Raw genomic sequence first — 20,326 nt, forward strand, 5'->3', positions numbered from 1 at the left:
GGATGGGGAGCCCATCTCCTGCACTATACCACTCAAGGTCAATGGAACAGCCAACAAAAACTGTTCCACAACAATCATCTAGAGCTGCTAGCGATTTTCCTAGCACTCAAGACTTTTCAAGTACAAGTACAAGACAGAGCTGTTCTAATCCGGACGGACAATATGACAGCTATGTATTACATACAAAAACAGGGGGGGGACACACTCTCTGCAACTGTCCCAGCTTGCACAGAACATTTGGAGATGGGCCATCCCTCAAAACATACACCTGACTGTAGAACACCTTCCAGGAATTCACAATCAAATAGCAGATCTGTTGAGTCGTCAGTCACAACAGATTCACGAATGGGAAATACATCCACAAGTGCTTCAACCATTCTTCCAAATGTGGGGGCACCCACAGATAGATCTGTTTGCCACCCACGAGAATGCAAAATGCCCAACCTTCGCCGCCAGGTTTCCACACCCGCGGTCGGAGGGGAATGCAATATGGATGAATTGGTCAGGCAGATTTGCGTACGCTTTTCCGCCTCTCCCACTCATTCCACTAGTAGTACGCAAGCTCAGACAACAGTCTCTCAAACTAATACTAGTGGCCCCCACATGAGCACGCCAGCCGTGGTTCACCACACTACTAGATCTCTCACTGGTTCCACATCAGAAATTACGGCTCACGCCATCCCTGCTAACACAGAACCATAGAGAAATAAGGCACCCAGAACCAAGCCAACTGAATTTGGCGATCTGGCTCCTGAGGTCTTAGAGTTTGGCTACTTAAATTTACCACCAGAATGTATGAACATAATTAAAGAAGCTAGAAGACCCACCACTAGAGCATGTTATGCTGCTAAGTGGAAAAGATTCGCAATATACTGTAGCAACAATGATATTGATCCATTGGATGTTTCCATACAAAATATTATTTGTTACCTTCTACACCTACAAAGGTCCAACTTGGCTTATTCTTCCATACGACTGCATCTAGCAGCAATTGCAGCCTATTTACAAAATAGACAGCACCTATCTCTCTTTAGAGTACCTGCGATAAAAGCATTTATGGAAGGATTAAAACGAATAATCCCACCAAGGTTACCACCTGCACCAGTATGGAACCTATACGTGGTCCTTACAAGACTTATGGGTCCCCCTTTTGAGCCTTTACACAAGTGTGAACTGCAATTCCTAACATGGAAAACTGCCTTCCTTGTTGCCATCACCTCTCTCAGAAGAGTTAGTGAGATACAAGCATTCACAATAGAAGAACCATTTTTTCAGACACACCCCAACAAAGTGGTTCTTAGACCTAATCCAAAATTCCTGCCAAAAGTGATTACTCCTTTTCACCTTAAACAATCAGTAGAGTTACCGGTGTATTTCCAAAAACCAGACTCTTTTGCGGAAAGGGATCTACACACCCTAGATGTTAGAAGAGCTCTTTTATACTACACAGACAGGACTAAATCCTTCAGAAAGCCAAAACAACTATTTGTGTCTTTCTGTTCCCCACACAAAGGCAATCCCATATCTAAAGGAGGAATTGCCAGATGGATTGTAAAGTGTATTCAAATCTGTTATCAAACAGCTAAACGTACACTAACCGTTCCTCCTAGAGCGCACTCCACTCGCAAACTAGGAGCCTCTATGGCTTTCTTAGGAAACATACCACTAGAGGACATATGTAAGGCAGCAACATGGTCTACCATACACACCTTCACTAAACACTATTGTGTTGATGTGCAAGCCAAGCAGCAAGCTGCAGTAGGCCAAGCTGTCCTTAAAACAATATTTCAGTATGCTGCAACGGATACAAGCGACCACCGCTAGGGGAGACACTGCTGCACAATCGTTGCTAAATGTACAATCTGCAGCTCATATGCCTCGAACGGAATATGCTACTTACCAGTATGCATCTGTTCTTGGCATGTAGAGCTGCAGAATTGTACATGCCCTCCCGCCTCCCCGGGACTTGTATCCGTTCCAGTACTCATCTTACTTAGATGCACACGCATGGACATCCTTTCTCTTTACTTCTACTAACTCCATCATTTCCCATCATGGCGAAAAACAATCTGAGGATGGAGTCGATGACCATGCGCAGTATTGTCCAAGGGAGGAGTCGCCTATCTCGTGACTACAAAGACTTCTTCCAAGAAGACAACAACCTGCAATCATCCGAGCCCAACACCAGGTGGCGATCTATTGCTAAATGTACAATTCTGCAGCTTTACATGCCAAGAACAGATGCATACTGGTAAGTAGCATATTCCTTCTACATAATCGAGGCACAACATGTAAATTCAGAAAAGATTCACACGGAAAAACCAAGGGCCAGATTCCGATGAGGTTAGGAAAGCATTCCCACCCAGGGCCTGATTCCGATGCGGTTAGGAAGGCCTCCTAATGGTATTTACTCTTTCCAAATCTGATTGGGAACGTGTCTTCCCGACCAAGGGCCAGATTACGATGCGGTTAGGAACATAGACTTCCATAGAAGTCAATGGGAGTCCAACCAAATCGTATCTGGAAGCATCCGGATGTATCATACTCAGTCGGTCGGACTCTCCCGAACCGAGTTGGTTGGAAACCATTTACAAACCGATTCAATCGGGAAGATTTCCTAACCGCATCAGAATCAGGCCCTAAATAGTAACTTACCTGAACAGATTAGTTCTGCTGCTTTAAGAAGTTTCTCAATTCGCATGCAACCCTTTCAGAAATAAGGAGGCTGCTGAACACAAAAGGTATAAGGAAGATATACAGGGGCTATGAAGCCACAAAAAGACAAAGGTTGCAAGGGGAAAAATGATCTGAAGATGGCATCCATGCATAGGGTGTTCCAGGGTGGGTGTTCAAGCGGCATGGACAGGACCCTAAATGGTTCACACAATACAGGTACACAAAAAGTAACTTAAGATAATTCTAGGCCCAACCATTAAATGGTGGAATGATGCCCTGCATGTCAAATCAGAAAATTCTTCAAGCTGTAAAACTACTCTTGCAGGTAAGTACTTATTTTGTTATTGCTAAATGGAATTAACGTAAACTGGTCTGATTGCTTGTTCCCATTTTAGCATAGGAGTCTTTGGCTGGTCATTTTTGCCATGTCTTCATATACAAAATTGGAAAGTTGGTGGGGTTTTTTCTGGAGAGTGTGCTAAGGAACTTACTTGAACACCCTTGCATCGAGTGATTTTATCAGTCTGCTTGACAAATCCTGCCCCCTAGCAAGGCTTCACTGTCCTGCAAGACCTCCACCTCCTTGCACTATATGGATATATTGATCTCTGGCATAGACACACAAGTCTGCATTTCACCTTCTGGTCTGCCTCAGCTTTACAACTTCCTTACGCCCCATCCTTTCAGTTGTTGAGAAAGCTAGTCTGCTTCATGGAATGATCATTAAATGCCCCAAAGTAAATGGAGAGAGTATACAATGTTTTGCGTGGTGTATTTTAAGAATTGCCTTGTGGAAGGATCACTGTTTTCAGTGTTGATATGGAATGTCATACAAGTTTTGTTTCTTGTCCAACATGTAAACTAGGAACAAATAGAAATGGCTAATATGGTGGAGGTTTCCAACCACTTGCTAAGTGTGTGCTTTTAAGTAGGTAGAACTATGAAGGACTATAGAATTATATTTAATAGATAACATTGTTGTGTGCAACCTCTTCATTTTGCTCTGTAATTTATTGTTCAAATGGATTGTTTGTTTAGGAGATATATCCTGGCCAGTTCCAGCCATCGCTATGTCACAAGTTCATAGCTATGTTGGATAAGGATAGAAAACTACTTAGAAACTACACACAGAATATTGATACTTTGGAACAGGTTGCAGGAATCCAAAGAGTAATTCAATGTCATGGTGAGTACATGCATTTTCAGGTCGAAGTTTTATGTATGGCAGTCTACTAGCTTGACTGCTATAAAAGAGGTGTTGCCTTTAGATCACATCCATACTGAATTTCTTAATTGGATTCTGCTGACAAGTTTCCATCCAATATCGTACTTGCTATGTTCATGAGCCATTTATTAAATTCATAACATTGTAGTAACCTTTTAATGATGTTTATATTTTCTTTGTTTGAATCTTATGCACAGCATGACCGTTGGACTCTGCCCTGTCTGCGGGATCACCCCAAACCTTCGATTTTACCCTACACTTTTTGTTGAATACATTTTTGCTGGCCGTAGAACTTAGAGCACTTTACCACTGCTAACCAGTTCTAAAGTGTATGTACACTCTCTTCTAAACATGGTAATTTTGGATCATACCCAATTTGCTTTTTAATACATTTCTAAGTCCCTAGGAAAGTGTACTATATGTATCCAGGGCCTGTAAATTAAATGCGATTAGTGAGCCTTCGGCACTGATTGTGCCGACCACTTGAGTAGCCCCTCAATATGTCTCAGGTCTGCCGTTGCTGAGCCTGTGAGAGCATTTTTTACTATCATTTCGACCTGGAAAAATAAACCTTCCGCCAGGCCCAAACATTCTTTTTTTATACATGTCATCCCTAGGGTAGGCCCTCTACAGCCTAGTGGGCAGGGTGCAATGTATTTCAAAAAGCAGAACATGTAAAAAAAAAAAAAAAAAAGGACATGTCCTGGCAGGCCTATAAATGGTACTAGACTTCCTGGTCTAGTGACTTGAATAATCTACTCGACCCAACTGTAATGTACTTAATCCATAATCTGGTCAAATATTTAATTTTACAGATCCGCCTTTTTCTTCATTATCACATATTTAGAACACCTTCAAATATGCAAGTCTGCTGTACAAATTATTTTTATTTGTCTGTTTTCTCCAAGTATGATAAGGATCTAGCCCACTTACAAGGTGCACATAACCCCTGGACTGCCTTCCAGTTCACTAATAGCTTTGCCATCAGGACGGGGACAGGAATGGTCCTCAGTTCATGTTTAAAAACTCACTATTACTAAATTTGTTACTAAAGCATGATTTGGTAGCGAACTGGCATCTCCAAACTGCATAATTTTCAATTAAATTGGCCGTAAACCTTCCCACTAACATGCAGTTTTACTGATAAAGCTATTTTGTGTATAAACAATCTGTGGAAATTGGGTTTCAGCAAAAATGTTTCATTAGCACATCACCAAGTAAAGTGTTCTGGTTTGTTTTCATCCTATTAAACACCTATTCATTGCACAGATTTTAAAATAAGGGCTTATATAACTACTATATATATATATTTTGAAGTGTTTGTACTTTTGAATTACAAGCTATTTAAATGTTGTGTTGGAAAAATACCGGCCATTCTACAGCCTTTCATTTCATACTCTTTGTAAGAATGATTGTCAGACAGTTCACTTTACAAAATCTTCTAATTATGCTGCTTATTTTATCCTGGAGGTTGTTTACTTTCATTCTATGAATGCAAATTGTAAGACATAAGCCGTTATTTGACCTCTGTCTCAACACAGAACAACTGTGATAAAATAATAAAACAATATTGAAATAAGATAAAAAAACAACATTGAAAGGTATTTTTATTGATTTACTTTGAGATCACAGAACACATGTTCTTTGTCAGCTCACCAGAATGGGCCAGTCGGCCCTAAAATAGCTGTCACTGATAAAATCTGACTTGCCATATCAAGTGGGCGAGTGGATTTCTCGAGGCCTGCCTGGTAGTTTTGCCAGGCCTATCTCTCCCATAAAATACAATTGGAGTTTGCTTATTACATTTTATAAGTGTAATTTCCAAATGGTAAGAGATGACACCTTCAAGTTTGGTGTCTCCGGAACCACAATTTAAAATCCTAACTTATGGTGGAGTCAGATTTTAAATTGCAATTCTGAAAATGCCACTTTTCGAAATTTCTTATTTTCTTGCTTGGCCATTTGGTGCCTGCTGCCTGTCTCTGGTCATATGGCTGGGTGTGGTTGACAGTTGGGTTTTATTTAGTCCTCCACACACAATGGGAGCTCAAGTGTGACTGAATGGGCCATCACTTGCAGGAAGGGAGGTAGGGAGAAACTGGGCCCAGCCTCACTTACACCTGAATAGGCTGTGTCTTGTCTCCAGACAAAGGACTGCATTCCCCCCTGTACTTAGCCTGGAGCCAGGGAAGGCAGGTCATCTGTGCACTTCAGAGGCATACCTCTAGAATCCTCTCTCCACTCCATAGGCACAGCTGTGTAAAAGTAGAACCTCGGACACCCCCACTTCAGTACGCTTCCGGACCTGCTGTGTTGACAAAGGACTGCCTCTCTCCTCGACTGCACTCTGCTGGACTTCTGCTTCGCTGTGCTGACCTGCTGCCCTCTTGCTAAGGGGAATTGGACTGGACCTACATCTCTTGAACTCAGAATGAATTCAAGAGCTGATTGGCTGACCTCCTGAACTGAAGCCTCAAGGTCATAACAGGCTTCCAGCCTTCTTTCACCTGAAGTCTGCCATCTGTGAGTACCATGTCAAGTGGTGCAGTCCCAGTCCTTGACCCATGGAAGTGCGCCTAAGGTGCTTGCCAGCGGAATCAACATATCTGCTTGGCTGAGCAAGTCATCCTCTAGCAGAACCAATGCATCACCGCTGCTGAGTAGATTGGACCCATCACAAAAACCCGCATTGCCCTGACGGCGTTGTGCCTCCACAGCCCAGGTCCTTGCAGATTGTCAACGGAATCCTTGACGACCAACTCTGCATCACACCCTCGCAGCTTGACTCATTGCTTGCTGTATGTCCCATCTCCGATGCTGAACTTCACATTGTAAGCCTCACCGACGGGATTCTCCACGACTCAACTGGACCTTGCACTGTATCCTCTCTGCATCTCTGAACTGACTCATCGCTTCAGCTCCACAGTGCAACTTTGACGCAGATCCACCAACGCTCCGCAACCAGGATTTAAGGTACTCTGTTCAGTGGGCTTAACTGGTTCTGTAGCCGGCCCGCGCACTATCGTGGTCTGACTGCACTTGTAAGGTTGTCCTGGTCTGTTGTGACCAGATAACCTCAGTTGGCGATTTGTCCTTTTTGGCGCTATTTTCACTGAAAACGTTCACATTCAGTATGTCCGGTTCCACTAATTGGATTATTGTCATTTTGGTCTTGTTTTATTCATTAACAAACACTCTGTTTTTCTAATCTGTTGTGGGCTCCTTTTGTGGTGTTTTCACTGTGCTACTGTTGGAAGTGTTCCACAAGTAGTTACACATTGCCTCCGAGTTAACCCTGATTGCTTTGTGCCTAGCTACCAAGGGGGTGAGCACAGGTTAATTTGGGGTTACTTGTGCCTTGTCCTGATAAGGATTGTGGTTGCTGCTTGACCAGGGCTTATGCCCCAGTTAATTAACAACCCAAGTTCGAGGCACATAAGCTGCAAATTACACACTGTTGCATAGATCGCCATCTAGTGTTAGGCCCGGATGTTTGCAGTTGCTTTTGTCCTGTAAGGTTCTTTGGAAGTCACGAGATAGGTGACTCCTCCTTTGGATCACATTGCGCATGGGCATCGGCTCCATCCTCAGATTGTATTTTTCCGCCATTGGACTCTGAGGGTTTTCCTGCGCTCCGGTCTGGAACCGATTCTTCTTTCGGCACGCAATCCCTCACCCGTTTCGACGGTATTGTCTCGAACGCGTTTCCCTCTCGATGCAAGTCTTGACAACTTCAAAGTCTTCGATTTCGGTCATCGATGAAGGCCTTCGCGCCTACCTAGGCCTTATCTTCTGGCTCATGGAAAGGACGCCATTCAAAAAGTGTCCTCAATGTGGGTCGCAGTTTCCCCACACCGATCTCCATGAGGTGTGCAACATTTGCCTCTCACCAGAGCACGAGGCCAGGGACTGTTCTGCTTGCGCATCCTTCTGCTCCAAAGAGACAATTTGGGACCGACAACCTAGAAGGACCATGGCTTGCTCGTCATCTTCGATCCCCGACGACATCTTTCAAGAGGGCGTCAACGTGCCAGAACATCAGTGGGCCGAAGAAGGCGTCAGCTACTCGGAAGCCGAGGACTCAGACGTCGAGGACATCACTCCGGCACAGCGGGACATAAGTACACACGTCGACCCCGACCCTCCCTCGACACCCTCCAAAAAGGCTTCGGTCACACCTTCGCCTTCGGGCCCAGATGCACACCGAGAGACTGCTTCCCATGCCACGCCTTTGGGCCCGGTAAAGAAGCCTAGCAAGCCTTCAGGCGCCTCAGGCTCGAGTCAGCCTACCCCCGGTGCTGACACACACCTACCGGCACCGAAAAAGAAGCCATCTTCTTCCTCATCCACGCCAACCACTGCTTCGACATCCAAGCACTCGGCGCCGAAGACTGGCACCGGCTCCTCGACACCGAAAACAGACTCGGAGCTGACCACAACACCACCACCAATGGGCCCGACTCCCATGCTTCGGAGCCGAAAAAGGCCCCGGAACCGAAAAAAACACGTTCTGTCGGCCAAAGACACTGCAAAAGGTCACGGTTGGAAGCCAAAAAAACCTAGAACAGCTACCAAGTCGGTTCCGAAAAAGCCTCCGGTACCAAAGGCCTCGACACCGAAAGATCTGCCTTATACAGAATAACTTTTTCGACCAGATCCTACCCAAAAGACTCTTGTGAAAGATCCTAACACTGGTCAATTGGCTCTTCGCTCCAAGAAACGACCACTTGATGCGCCTGCACCGGCTCCTCATCCTAAAAAGAGACATGGCAACCTCTCCATTAAGTCTTCCCCTTCCCCTTTCCCTTCCCCTTCCCCTCACTCTCCTACACCAACCCCTACTCAGGTAGGACATGATGATAGCACCTCTGATGATACAGGGGGAGGTGTGGATGAACCATTAGGGAACCCTAGTCCTTCTGACTCACCTAACCCATGGGATGATTATAGCTCCCCAGGATGATATATATCCCTCCAGGCCTTCTGCCCCCCCCCCCCCCCCCCCATTCCCCCGAGAGGACACTATGGGATTTAACCAACTCATCCATAGGGCTGCCCAATACCATGGGGTTGACCTACATACAGACACAATGGAGGAAGATTTTCTAATGGACACTTTCAACACCACACAAAGGTCCACTTCAATTCTATCCATGCTTAAGGGGGTCATTAGGCATGCACCAAAGGTATTTAAAGATCCGGTCAGGGCTCGAGTCCTCAACCCCCGAATCGAGAAAAAGTTTAAGGCTGCCCCTACAGATCCAGTCTATATTAGGGGCCCGCACCCCCAGACTTCCTTGTAGTCTCCAATACGCGGAAAAGGGCCAAGTCTCAAACATCAGGTGAGGCCCCTCACCAGATAAGGAGTCTAAACTCCTTGTCGCCTCTGGCAAATGAACGGCGTCACAGGCAGCAAACATATGGCGCATCGCCAATACTAAAGCGCTGTTAGCAAGGTCCGACAGGGCACATTATGATGAGCTGGAATCTATAATGCCACCATTGAAAACAATGGGGTAGACCCAATAAGTCAAAGGACCTGGAGAATAGTATATATAGAAAGTGTGGTCCTAGACAAAACTCTAAATATCAATTAATGTGAATCTTAATTTTTCACAAAGCAATTAATCAGATTTAATCTGTAACCAAGGGGAGGAGATATATTATTTGCATATTACGCTATAAATGCAGTAAACCCAACACAACTATATCAAAGAAAAAACATGTAACTAGTTATCACATTTGTATCACAATTTTATTTACATATTCATAAGATAATTAGTGGAAAGGTCAGGGGAGAGCAGGAAAAGGGGTGCTCTAGTGAATTAGAGAGAAGAAAAGCTCAAGGCACAAGATTAAGGTAATTCTGTACAACTGAAGGACAAATTAAGTTGCACAACCAAAGCCTACCCATACAGTTCTATATACATTATTTCACAGAGGACAAGGGAATAAATGGTGTAGGCCTCAAACTAAAAGGGGCGTCATCGTCGACGTTTCGACCCTGGCGCAATACGGGAAGTTCACGACCTCTGCTGCGGGTCTTCTTCAGGACAGTAACGGGGGGGGCGGGGGGACGGGGAGGGGGGACCTAAAAGGTCATTAAATGCGGATTAGATTTACTTATAATACAAAGGAATTCCTTAGTAATTAAGTTAGAAGGTGTTGGGTACATTACCACAGAATTTGTGTGGAGGTGTCACGCCAATTCGGCTGGACGGGCCACCTGAAGAGGATAGAACAAAAAAGGAAACCGACTGTAAGCCCATCCCCCAAGGCACAGTCGTCCAATTTCTGTTCGACCGAGTATCAATTAATAAACCGTCCTGGGACTCACCTCTAATTGATGCGTCCGTTTGAATCCAATTAAGAAGGGATGATTAAAAAAGTTTTCAAGATGAGTCGTTCTAGATAATGAAAAGGGAAAAAAGGGGGGCCCAAATTAGTTCTTAATTAAAAAAGGCTCTAATGAATTCAAAATGAGACCCCTCAGGGTATATACCACAAGTGTAACTCACCCGGATCTGGTTACAAGGTGGTGATGTGGGAGGTCATTCGAAATGGTGGCACTGTTTATGGGACCTATACGGGAACAAACATAACGGAGGTTAAGTCCAAAGCCAGTAAAGAGACTGACATTAGTCCGTTAGCGTGCCGTAATCAAATTACCTTATTGGAGTTACTCTATTAGATGAAGGATCCACCGACACCGGTCATTAGGGGCAAAACGGTATATTTGATCCACTTGAACCGAGTCTAAAAATTAAGATTCACATTAATTGACATTTAGAGTTTTGTCTAGGACCACACTGGAATCCATAATGCAGCATCTAACACCAGCGTCCTTTTGCGTAGGTATGCCTGGCTGGACTTCAGGTTTAAAACCTGATATACTTAGAGTTCCATCCTCAATCAACCATTCGATGAGCAACACCTATTTCGCCCTAATGTTGACGTATCCCTTGAGAAAATGAAAAGGATACCGACACAGCTAAATCTATGGGAGCCTTGCAGTCGCAAGCTCCCAGACGCTCCTTTTGTCGCTCATCCTACAGAGTCACCACTAGAGGCTACTCCTCGGATAGCCCCTCCACTTCTTACAAAACCCCTAGCCAATCCACCTTCACTAGGGGCTACCAAAGAGGAGGTTACAGGGGTAACAATAAAAGGCAGAGGCAAAACTAACAACTCCCGCTCTGCCTCCACCCCTACCCAATGACTTTCCTCCACTTCTCCTTCACCATTCCGCTCCAGTGGGGGGAAGACTGCAACAATTCCTTCCTGTCTGGACCATCATCACATCAGACAGGTGGGTGCGACAAATAATTCAATCGGGTTACTGTCTCGAACTAACATCTTTCCCCCCAAACATACCACCCAAACAGTGTCCAATGTCACAAAAGCATCTGTTACTGCTAAAGCAAGAGGGAATATCCCTCTTACTAAAGAGTGCAATAGAACCAGTTCCCCTGCACCAACAAAACAAGGGAGTTTACTCTCTGTACTTTCTTATCCCAAAGAAGGACGGCTCTCTAAGGCCTATTCTAGACCTCAGACCCCTAAACATATACATACAGTCAGACCATTTCCACATGGTCACACTCCAGCAGGTCCTTCCTCTTCTTTCACAAAACTACTTCCTTGCTACTCTAGATCCCAAGGACGCCTACTTCCACATTCCCATTCACACCGGTCACAGGAATTATCTCCGATTTGTAATAGACGGTCAGCACTATCAATTCAAAGTACTCCCATTCGGAGTCACAACAGCACCAAAGGTGTTTACCAAATGCCTAGTAGTAGTGGTAGCACTCTTAATTAGACAGCACATTCACGTCTTCCCATATCTAGATGACTGGCTCATAAAAGCCAGCTCTTACAACCAGTGTGTACAACACATTCACGCCACTATCCAACTATTCAACGACCTGGGGTTCACAATAAACCAAACCAAGTCCCATCTGCAAGCGTCCCACATACAACAATACCTCAGTGCCGCAATAAACACCTGAAAAGCACTAGCTTATCCCTCTCCTGTCAGAATAGCAAACATGCAAGCTCTTCTCACAAAATTTCAACCACAACACTCCCTTCCAGCTCGAGTGTTAATGCAACTCATAGGGATGATGGTCTCTTGCATATTCATAGTGCCTCATGCAAGACTACAGATGCGTCCCCTTCAAGAGTGCTTAGCATCCCAATGGAACCAGGCTCAAGGTCAGTTAGCAGATCTAGTGTTGGACGGTTGTACTCATTGCTCTCTGCAGTGGTGGAACACCAAAAACCTTTTCAAAGGGCGACCGTTCCTGGAGCCAGTTCCTCAGATAGTCTAGACATCGGACGCATCGCTATCCGGCTGGGGAGCTCACCTACTGCAACAGACCATGCAGGGCAGGTGGACACCACAACAAAAATTACTCCACCTCAACCACCTGGAGTTACTAGCCATATTCCAACCCTTAAAATCATTCCAAAAACAAATATCAGGCAAGACTGTATTAGTCTGCACGGACAACATGACAGCCATGTACTACATACAAAAACAAGACGAGACACACTCTCTGCAACTCTCTCAGCTAGCACAGAACATATGGCGGTGGGCTATACCTCAGAACATATTCCTCTTAGCCCAACATGTTCCAGGGATACAAAACACCATGGCAGATCTGTTGAGCCGTCAGACACAACAGATCCACGAGTGGGAACTTCATCCACAAGTTCTCAACCGTTCTTTTAGAAGTGGAGGCAACCTCAGATAGACCTCTTTGCCACCCACGAAAATGCCAAAGCTTCGCCGCCAGATATCCACACCCACTGTCAAAGGCAATGTGATATGAATGAACTGGTCAGGCAGATTTGCGTACGCTTTTCCGCCTCTCCCACTCATTCCACTAGTAGTGCGCAAACTACAGCAACATTCCCTAACCCTCATTCTAGTTGATTCGACGTGGACCAGACAACCGCGGTACACCACATTGCTGGAACTTTCCGTAGTACAGCACCAAAAGCTATACCTATCTCCACGCCTCTTAACTCAGAACCACGGAGAGATCAGACACCCGGACCCAGCTCAGCTCAACCTTGCGATCTGGCTCCTGAGGTCCTAGAATTCGGTTACCTTAACCTTCCTCCTGACTGCATGAACGTCATTAAAGAAGCTAGACGTCCAACCCCTAGAGCATGCTATGCAGCCAGGTGGAAACGTTTTGTAATATATTGTCAAAACAACATCAATCCCCTAGATGTGTCTATTCAACACTTCATAGGCTACTTACTACACCTCCAAAGAAGTAACTTAGCCTACACACCTATTAGACTGCATCTTGCTGCCATAGCAGCATATCTACAAAATAGACAGCATCTATCACTTTTCAGAGTACCTGCCTTAAAAGCCTTTATGGAAGGCCTTAAAAGAATAATTCCTCCCTGAGCACCACCTTCACCGGTGTGGAATTCAAACATTGATCTCACACGGCTAATGGGACCTCCCTTTGAACCTTTACATAAATGTGAACTGCAATTCCTAACATGGAAGGTTGTGTTCCTAGTAGCTATTACTTCTCAATGAAGAGTTAGTGAGCTACAAGCACTAACCATTCGGGAACCTTTCCTGCAAATGCATCATATTAAGGTTGTTCACCGTACTAATCCTAAATTCTTTCCTATAATCATTTCTCCCTTGCAACTCAATCAATCTGTGGAACTGCCCATATTTTTCTCGCAGCCACAGGCGCAGAAAGAGCTCTTCATACCGTAGATGTCAAAAGAGCATTACTATACTACATTGAGAGAACACAACCCTTTCATAAGACCAAACAACTTTTCATGTCTTTCTCACCACCACACAAAGGCAACCCTATATCAAAATCTGGGATAGCTAGATGGACAGTGAAATTGATACAAATTTGCTACCACAAAGCTAAACGTACGTTATCTGTTCCTCCTAAAGCCCACTCTACAAGTAAGATAGGGGCTTCAATGGCATTTTTAGGGAACATTCCCTTAGATGACATCTGCAAAGCAGCTACATGGTCTACAACGCACACATTCACAAAACACTATTGTGTAGATGTGCAAACTAAACAAGCTACTGTGGGCCAGACTGTACTCAAAGCACTATTTCAAACTACTGCAACAGACACTGGTGGGCGCTGTTAAGAGGGGGTACCGCTGTATAATTGATGCAACTGTCTGTAATCTGCAGCTCATATGCCTCGAACGGAAAATGCTACTTACCAGTATGCATCTGTTCTTGGCATGTAGAGCTGCAGAGTTACACACGCCCACCCGCCTCCCCGGCTACCTTTATCTGTTCCAGTATTATCTTAATTAGATACAGCTTACATGGACATCCTTCCTTTTTCTTACAAAGCTCCATCATTTCCCTACTGGCAAAAAACAATCTGAGGATGAAGCCGATGCCCATGCGCAATGTGATCCAAAGGAGGAGTCGCCTATCTCGTGACTTCCAAAGAACTTTTCGGGACAAAAACAAGTGCAAACATCCAGGACCAACACTAGATGGCAATCTATGCAACAGTGTGTAACTCTGCAGCTCTACATGCCAAGAACAGATGCATACTGGTAAGTAGCATATTCGAGGCATATGAGCTGCAGATTGTACACTTAGCATAGATTGCCATCTGGTGTTGGGCTCGGATGATTACATGTTGTTTTTGTCTTCGAAGAAGTCTTTTAGTCACGAGACCGGTGACTCCTCCTTCGGTGTACAGTGTGAATTGGCTTCAGCTTCATCGTTAGATTGTTTTTTTCCGCCATCGGGTTCGGATGAAACTTGCTGTGGTTCGGATCAGTTTCCAGACCCCTCCGATGCGCAGTTACATTCACCAACGGTATTGTTTCGATCGCGTGCCTTCGACGCGCACCACGAAAGCCTCCATCTCTCTTTGACGCCTGCAAACCTCGACGCTGGCCGTTGGCCCTATCCGCGCCGATACAGACAGACGTTGATGGAACGTACTCCTTTTAAGAAATGTCCACAGTGTGGTGCTAAATTTCCACACTCGGCCCTCCATCCTGTATGGAATTTGTGCCTCTCTCCAGAGCATCGAGAGGACAACTGTGAAGCCTGCCTTTCATTTAAATCGAAAAAGACTATCCGGGATCGTCGAGCTCGACGCCGAGGCATGCAGCGAGGCTCAGGCTCCATCCCGGACATCTTCAATCCAGGTCCCGATAACCTTCCGGAGCCAGAAGAAATCATGGACTCCCAAGCAGACGTCTCCGATGCCGATGAGGACATCACTCCTGCTCAAAGGGATGTGAGTACTGAAACCCCTACCCCAGCCCCAACCAAGCCCAAAACAATGGCACCGGTAACACCTTCGCCTTCAGGCTCAGGGTTGCATCGTACCACGACTTCGAAGGCCCCGCCCTCGGCACCGAAAGACAGACAAAAGCCATCCGGCTCGAACCAACCCACGGCGCCGAAAAACCACCCTCGGCACCGAAGGTACAACCATCCGAGTTGCCACGCCTTCTTCCGTCGACACCGACGAAGCACTTGGTGCCGAAACCTATAAAAGACCTCTCGGTACTGAAAGACTCGGATAAAAAGTCGCCGCCGAAGCAACTTGATCAGCCATCGACACCAAAACAACCGGATAAACCATCAGCACCGAAAAAACCTGATAAGACTTCGGTATCGAAACAAACTGAAAAACATTCGGCACCAAAACATATAGAAAAGACTTTGGTACCATCAAAACACAAGGCACCGAAAACGTCGGTACCGAGTTAAGCTGGTGTACCGGACGTTGCCCTAAAACACCCAAAATCAGTTCCTAAGGACAATTCTTCGACGCCAAGCAAGTCTGTGGAGTCCGAAAAACTTTTCTCCCCAGATCCAAAGCAGACTACTATATTTATCCACCCAACCACTGGTCATATAGTCACCAAGCTACCTGCAAAGAGGAAACCAGAACATTTACCCCAAATTCCAGTTCCTCCAAAGAAAATTCATATATCTACTAACACTTTTCCTCCACCTTCACCTCCACCACCTGTTAACCCTAACTTACTAATTTGACCACCACACTCTCCAGATTTACAGGATATTGATGATTCACAGGGACATGGAGATTTAGATGAGGATGTAATGCCATTAAGTCCTGTTAATTCATCACAGGAGCCAGACCCATGGCACGATTATAACACAGATCCTGATCTAACAAATGATCCGGATTTCTATCCTTCAAAGCCATCCCCACCAGATGATATTGTGGGGTTTGCACAGCTTAATAATAGAGCAGCTACATATCATAAAGTGAAACTTCATGCAGACCCTGTAGAAGAAAATGTTTTGTTAGAAACATTTGCACAACCGCATAAATCTACACCTTACCTATGCTACAAGGCCTTATCAGACATGCTCCTGGGGTGTTTAATGACCCAGACAGAGCTAGGGTTCTTAACCCCAGAGTGGATAAAAAATACAAAGCAGCTCCTAGTGACCCTGTCTACATTAAGGGCCAACTTCCCTTAGATTCATAAGTAGTAGCCAATGCACGTAAAAGGGCAAACTCCCAGGGATCAGGGACATACCACCTCCTGCGAAAGGTAAACTTATGGCGTCTCAGGCTGCTAATTCATGGAAAATTGCAAACACACAAGCACTGTTAGCAAGATATGACAGGGCTCACTATGACAAGCTCGAGAAGCTCATTCAACATCTTCCACCAGAGTATAAGGACAAAGCTAATGATCTTGTACAAGAAGGGAAACTAATTACTAATACCTCAATAAAATGTGCGCTAGATGCAGCAGACACCGCGTCACTTGCTATACTAGTGTGCTACTACGTAGACCCGAATGGCTTAGAGTGTCTGGTTTTAAGCAAGAGGTGCAAAATGCAATCCTAAACCAACCATTTGATCAACAGCACCTTTTTGGAACTGCAGTTGATGCATCTTTAGAAAAAATTAAAAAAGATACAGAATCAGCAAAGTCAGTGGGGGCCCTACAATCACCATCTGCCAGAGGTTCCTTTTGTCGTTCCTTTTGCAGGGCAGGGTCTAAAACTAGCACATCAGAACACCCTACATCCTCCTGTAAAAGTCCCAACGAAGGCTCCTTTTCTAAGGGATACAATAGAGGAGGTTATAGAGGTAACAACAACAAGGGTAGAGGCAGAGGTAACAACACCCGCAACTCCCCTAATAATAATAAACAGTGACTTCCCTACGCTTCCCCTCATCTCACAGTTCCTACCTGTCTGGAATTCATCACAACAGACAGGTAAGACAAATTATCCAGTATGGTTATTGTCTGGAACTCACTTCTACACCCCCCAACATTCCTCCAAGACAGCGCCTAATGTCATTAGACCATCTCACGCTACTCAAACAAGAAGTCTTGGCAGTGTTACAAAATGATGCAATGGAGCCAGTTCCTCTAGTTCATCAAGGGACAGGGGTTTACTCCCTGTACTACCCTATCCCAAAGAATGACTGCTCTCTAAGACCAATACTGGACCTCAGACGGCTAAACTGTTACATTCAAGCAGACCACTTCCACATGGTCACTCTACAACAAGTGCTTCCATTACTGCAGCAAGGCGACTTTCTCTCCACTCTAGATTTAAAAGACGCCTACTTCCACATTCCAATACATCCCTCTCACAGGAAGTATCTCAGATGTGTGCTAGGTGGTCAACACTACCAGTTCAAGGTGCTTCCGTTCTGAGTCACCACAGCACCATGGGTCTTTACCAAATGCCTTGCAGTCGTTGCAGCCCATCTCAGAAGACAACAAATGCATGTCTTCCCCTACCTAGACGATTTGCTCATAAAAGCAAACTCTCAAAATAGCTGTGTGCAACACACACTTCGTACAATACAGTTGCTTCACAGTCTAGGTTTCACAGTAAACCTTGCCAAATCCCATCTCCAACCGTCTACAATGCAGCAATATCTAGGGGCAACAGTAAACACTCTCACAGCCAAAGCTTATCCCAATCTCATCAAGAAAAAAGCTACACAAACACTAGTTCAAAGATTTCAACCGCAACACTCTACCAGCAAGAGTGTTCATGCAACTAATAGGAATGAAGGCATCATGCATTTTTCTCATCCCTTAAACAAAACTACAAATGCACACATTACAAGAATGTCTAGCACATCAGTGGAACCAGGCTCAGGGTCAACTAACAGATCTGGTGTTTGTAGACAACCGCACCCATCGCTCTCTGCAGTGGTGGAATAGAAAAAACCTTGCCAAAGGGCAGTCGTTCCTCGAGCCACTTCAACAGCTAGTGCTAACAGATGCGTCGCTCACTGGATGGGGGGCACATCTCAAAAACCATACCACTCACGGGTTATGGACTACTCAGAAAAAACAATGACGACAACATGACGGCAATGTATTACATACAAAAACAGGGGGAACACACTCTCTCCAGTTATCCCGTCTAGCACAGAGCATCTGGATGTGGGCCATTCCGCGAAACATATATCTTCTAGCAGAACATCTACCAGGAGTACACAATCAAATAGCAGATCTGCTCAGTCGTCAGACACAATAAATCCACGAATGGGAACTTCATCCTCAAGTTCTTCTTCCATTCTTTCACATGTGGGGACAGCCAGAAAAAGATCTGTTCGCCACACACAAAAACACAAAATGCAAAAACTCCGCATCCAGGTATCCACCCCCATTGTCCAAAGGCAATGCGCTATGGATGGACTGGTCAGGAAAATTTGTTTACTCTTTTCCACCTCTCCCACTCATTCCATTGTTAGTGAGGAAGCTCCAACAGCACTCCCTGATAATGATCCTAGTTGCTCCAACATGGGCAAGACAACCATGGTTCACAACTCTGTTGCAACTATCAGTATTGCCACATCAAAAGTTGCACCTCTCCCCCAAGTTTCTCACTCAGAACCATGGAGAGATCAGACATCCAGATCTGAACCTGGTGTTCTGGCTTCTGAAATCCTAGAGTTTGGATACCTCAATCTTCCACAAGAATGTATGAACGTTATCAAAGAAGCTAGGCGCCGTTCAACAAGACCACGTTACGCTGCAAAATGGAAAAGGTTCGTCATTTATTGCTCTAACAATAAAATTGACCCACTAGATGCTTCCACTCAAAACATCATTTGTTACCTTTGGAATCTACATTATTGTAATGTAGCGTATACATCAATAAGATTACACCTAGCTGCCATAGCAGCCTATTTGCAGAACCAACAACATCTGTCGCTTTTCAAAGTTCCACCAATAAAAGCTTTAATGGAAGGACTTAAAAGGATAATTCCACCAAGAGCTCCACCCTTTTGGAATCTCAATATAGTCCTTACCAGATTAATGGGCCCTCCATTTGAACCTCTACACAAATGTGAATTACAATACCTTACTTGGAAAGTAGCAATTTTAGTCGCTAACACATCTCTCAGAAGAGTGAGCGAACTCCAGGCATTAACCATACAAGAACCATTCTTAGAAATTCATCATAACAAAGTGGTCTTAGAACAAATCCTACTTTTCTACCTAAAGTAGTGTCTGCCTTCCATCTAAACCAGTCAGTTGAGCTACCAGTGTTCTTTCCTCTACCAGACTCCGTGGCAGAAAGAGCGCTACACACTCTTGATGTCAAAAGAGCAATGCTCTATTACATAGAAAGAACAAAACCATTTAGGAAAACCAAACAACTTAGCTTTTTCCCCACCTCATAAAGGCAATCCTATATCTAAAACAGGAATTGCAAGGTGGATTGAAAAATGTATACAAATATGCTACCTTAACCCTATCAGTGCTGCCGTCGGCCGCTGAACGTTAGTGCTGCGAACGTTCAACGGCCGACGCGGCCCCGCCCTCTCTCTAGTACCGCCCGCACTGCGCAGAAATAACGGCCGCAGGTAACTGGTTATAGCTAAACGCACATTAACCATTCCCCTAGAGCTCATTCCTCCGCCCGCAAACTAGGGGCATCTATGGCATTCTTAGGAAACATTCCTCTAGATGACATATGCAAAGCAGCAACTTGGGCCACGCCACACACCTTCACAAAACACTATTGTGTAGATGTGCAAGCAAAACAACAAGCTAGTGTGGGCCAGGCTGTATTAAAAACACTTTTTCAAACTACTGCAACAGATATAGGTAGCCACCGCTAAGGAGGATACTACTATGTAGTCTATGCTAAGTGTACAATCTGCAGCTCATATGCCTCTAACGGAAAATGCTACTTAACAGTATGCATCTGTGGGGGAGAACATGGCGGCAGACGGTTGAGCTGCCGCGGTGCTCCGTGATCGGGTTGCCGTTTACCCCGCCTGAGCCTGAAATTTGACGGACTTTGATGGATTCCTTTTGCGCGTAACTCCGTTCTATAAAAATTTTAATTTAGGCTGACACTAACTCACTCGACAATAAGAAAAGCTGAGAATCGTTGTGTGTTTTTTG

General features: G+C 44.9%; 1 protein-coding gene across 1 annotated transcript in view; it reads left to right on the plus strand.

The window, feature by feature from the left end:
* SIRT1 (sirtuin 1) overlaps positions 1 to 20,326 on the plus strand; it is a 500,675-nt gene that overhangs the window by 269,988 nt on the left and 210,361 nt on the right. Inside the window, exon 5 of the mRNA XM_078643204.1 lies at positions 3,715 to 3,862. Coding sequence (XP_078499330.1) covers positions 3,715 to 3,862 — 148 coding nt within the window. The remainder of the gene's footprint in view (positions 1 to 3,714; positions 3,863 to 20,326) is intronic.

The sequence above is a fragment of the Lissotriton helveticus genome, chromosome 5_1 (genome assembly GCF_964261635.1).
Source record: "Lissotriton helveticus chromosome 5_1, aLisHel1.1, whole genome shotgun sequence".
Taxonomy (NCBI): Eukaryota; Metazoa; Chordata; class Amphibia; order Caudata; family Salamandridae; genus Lissotriton; species Lissotriton helveticus.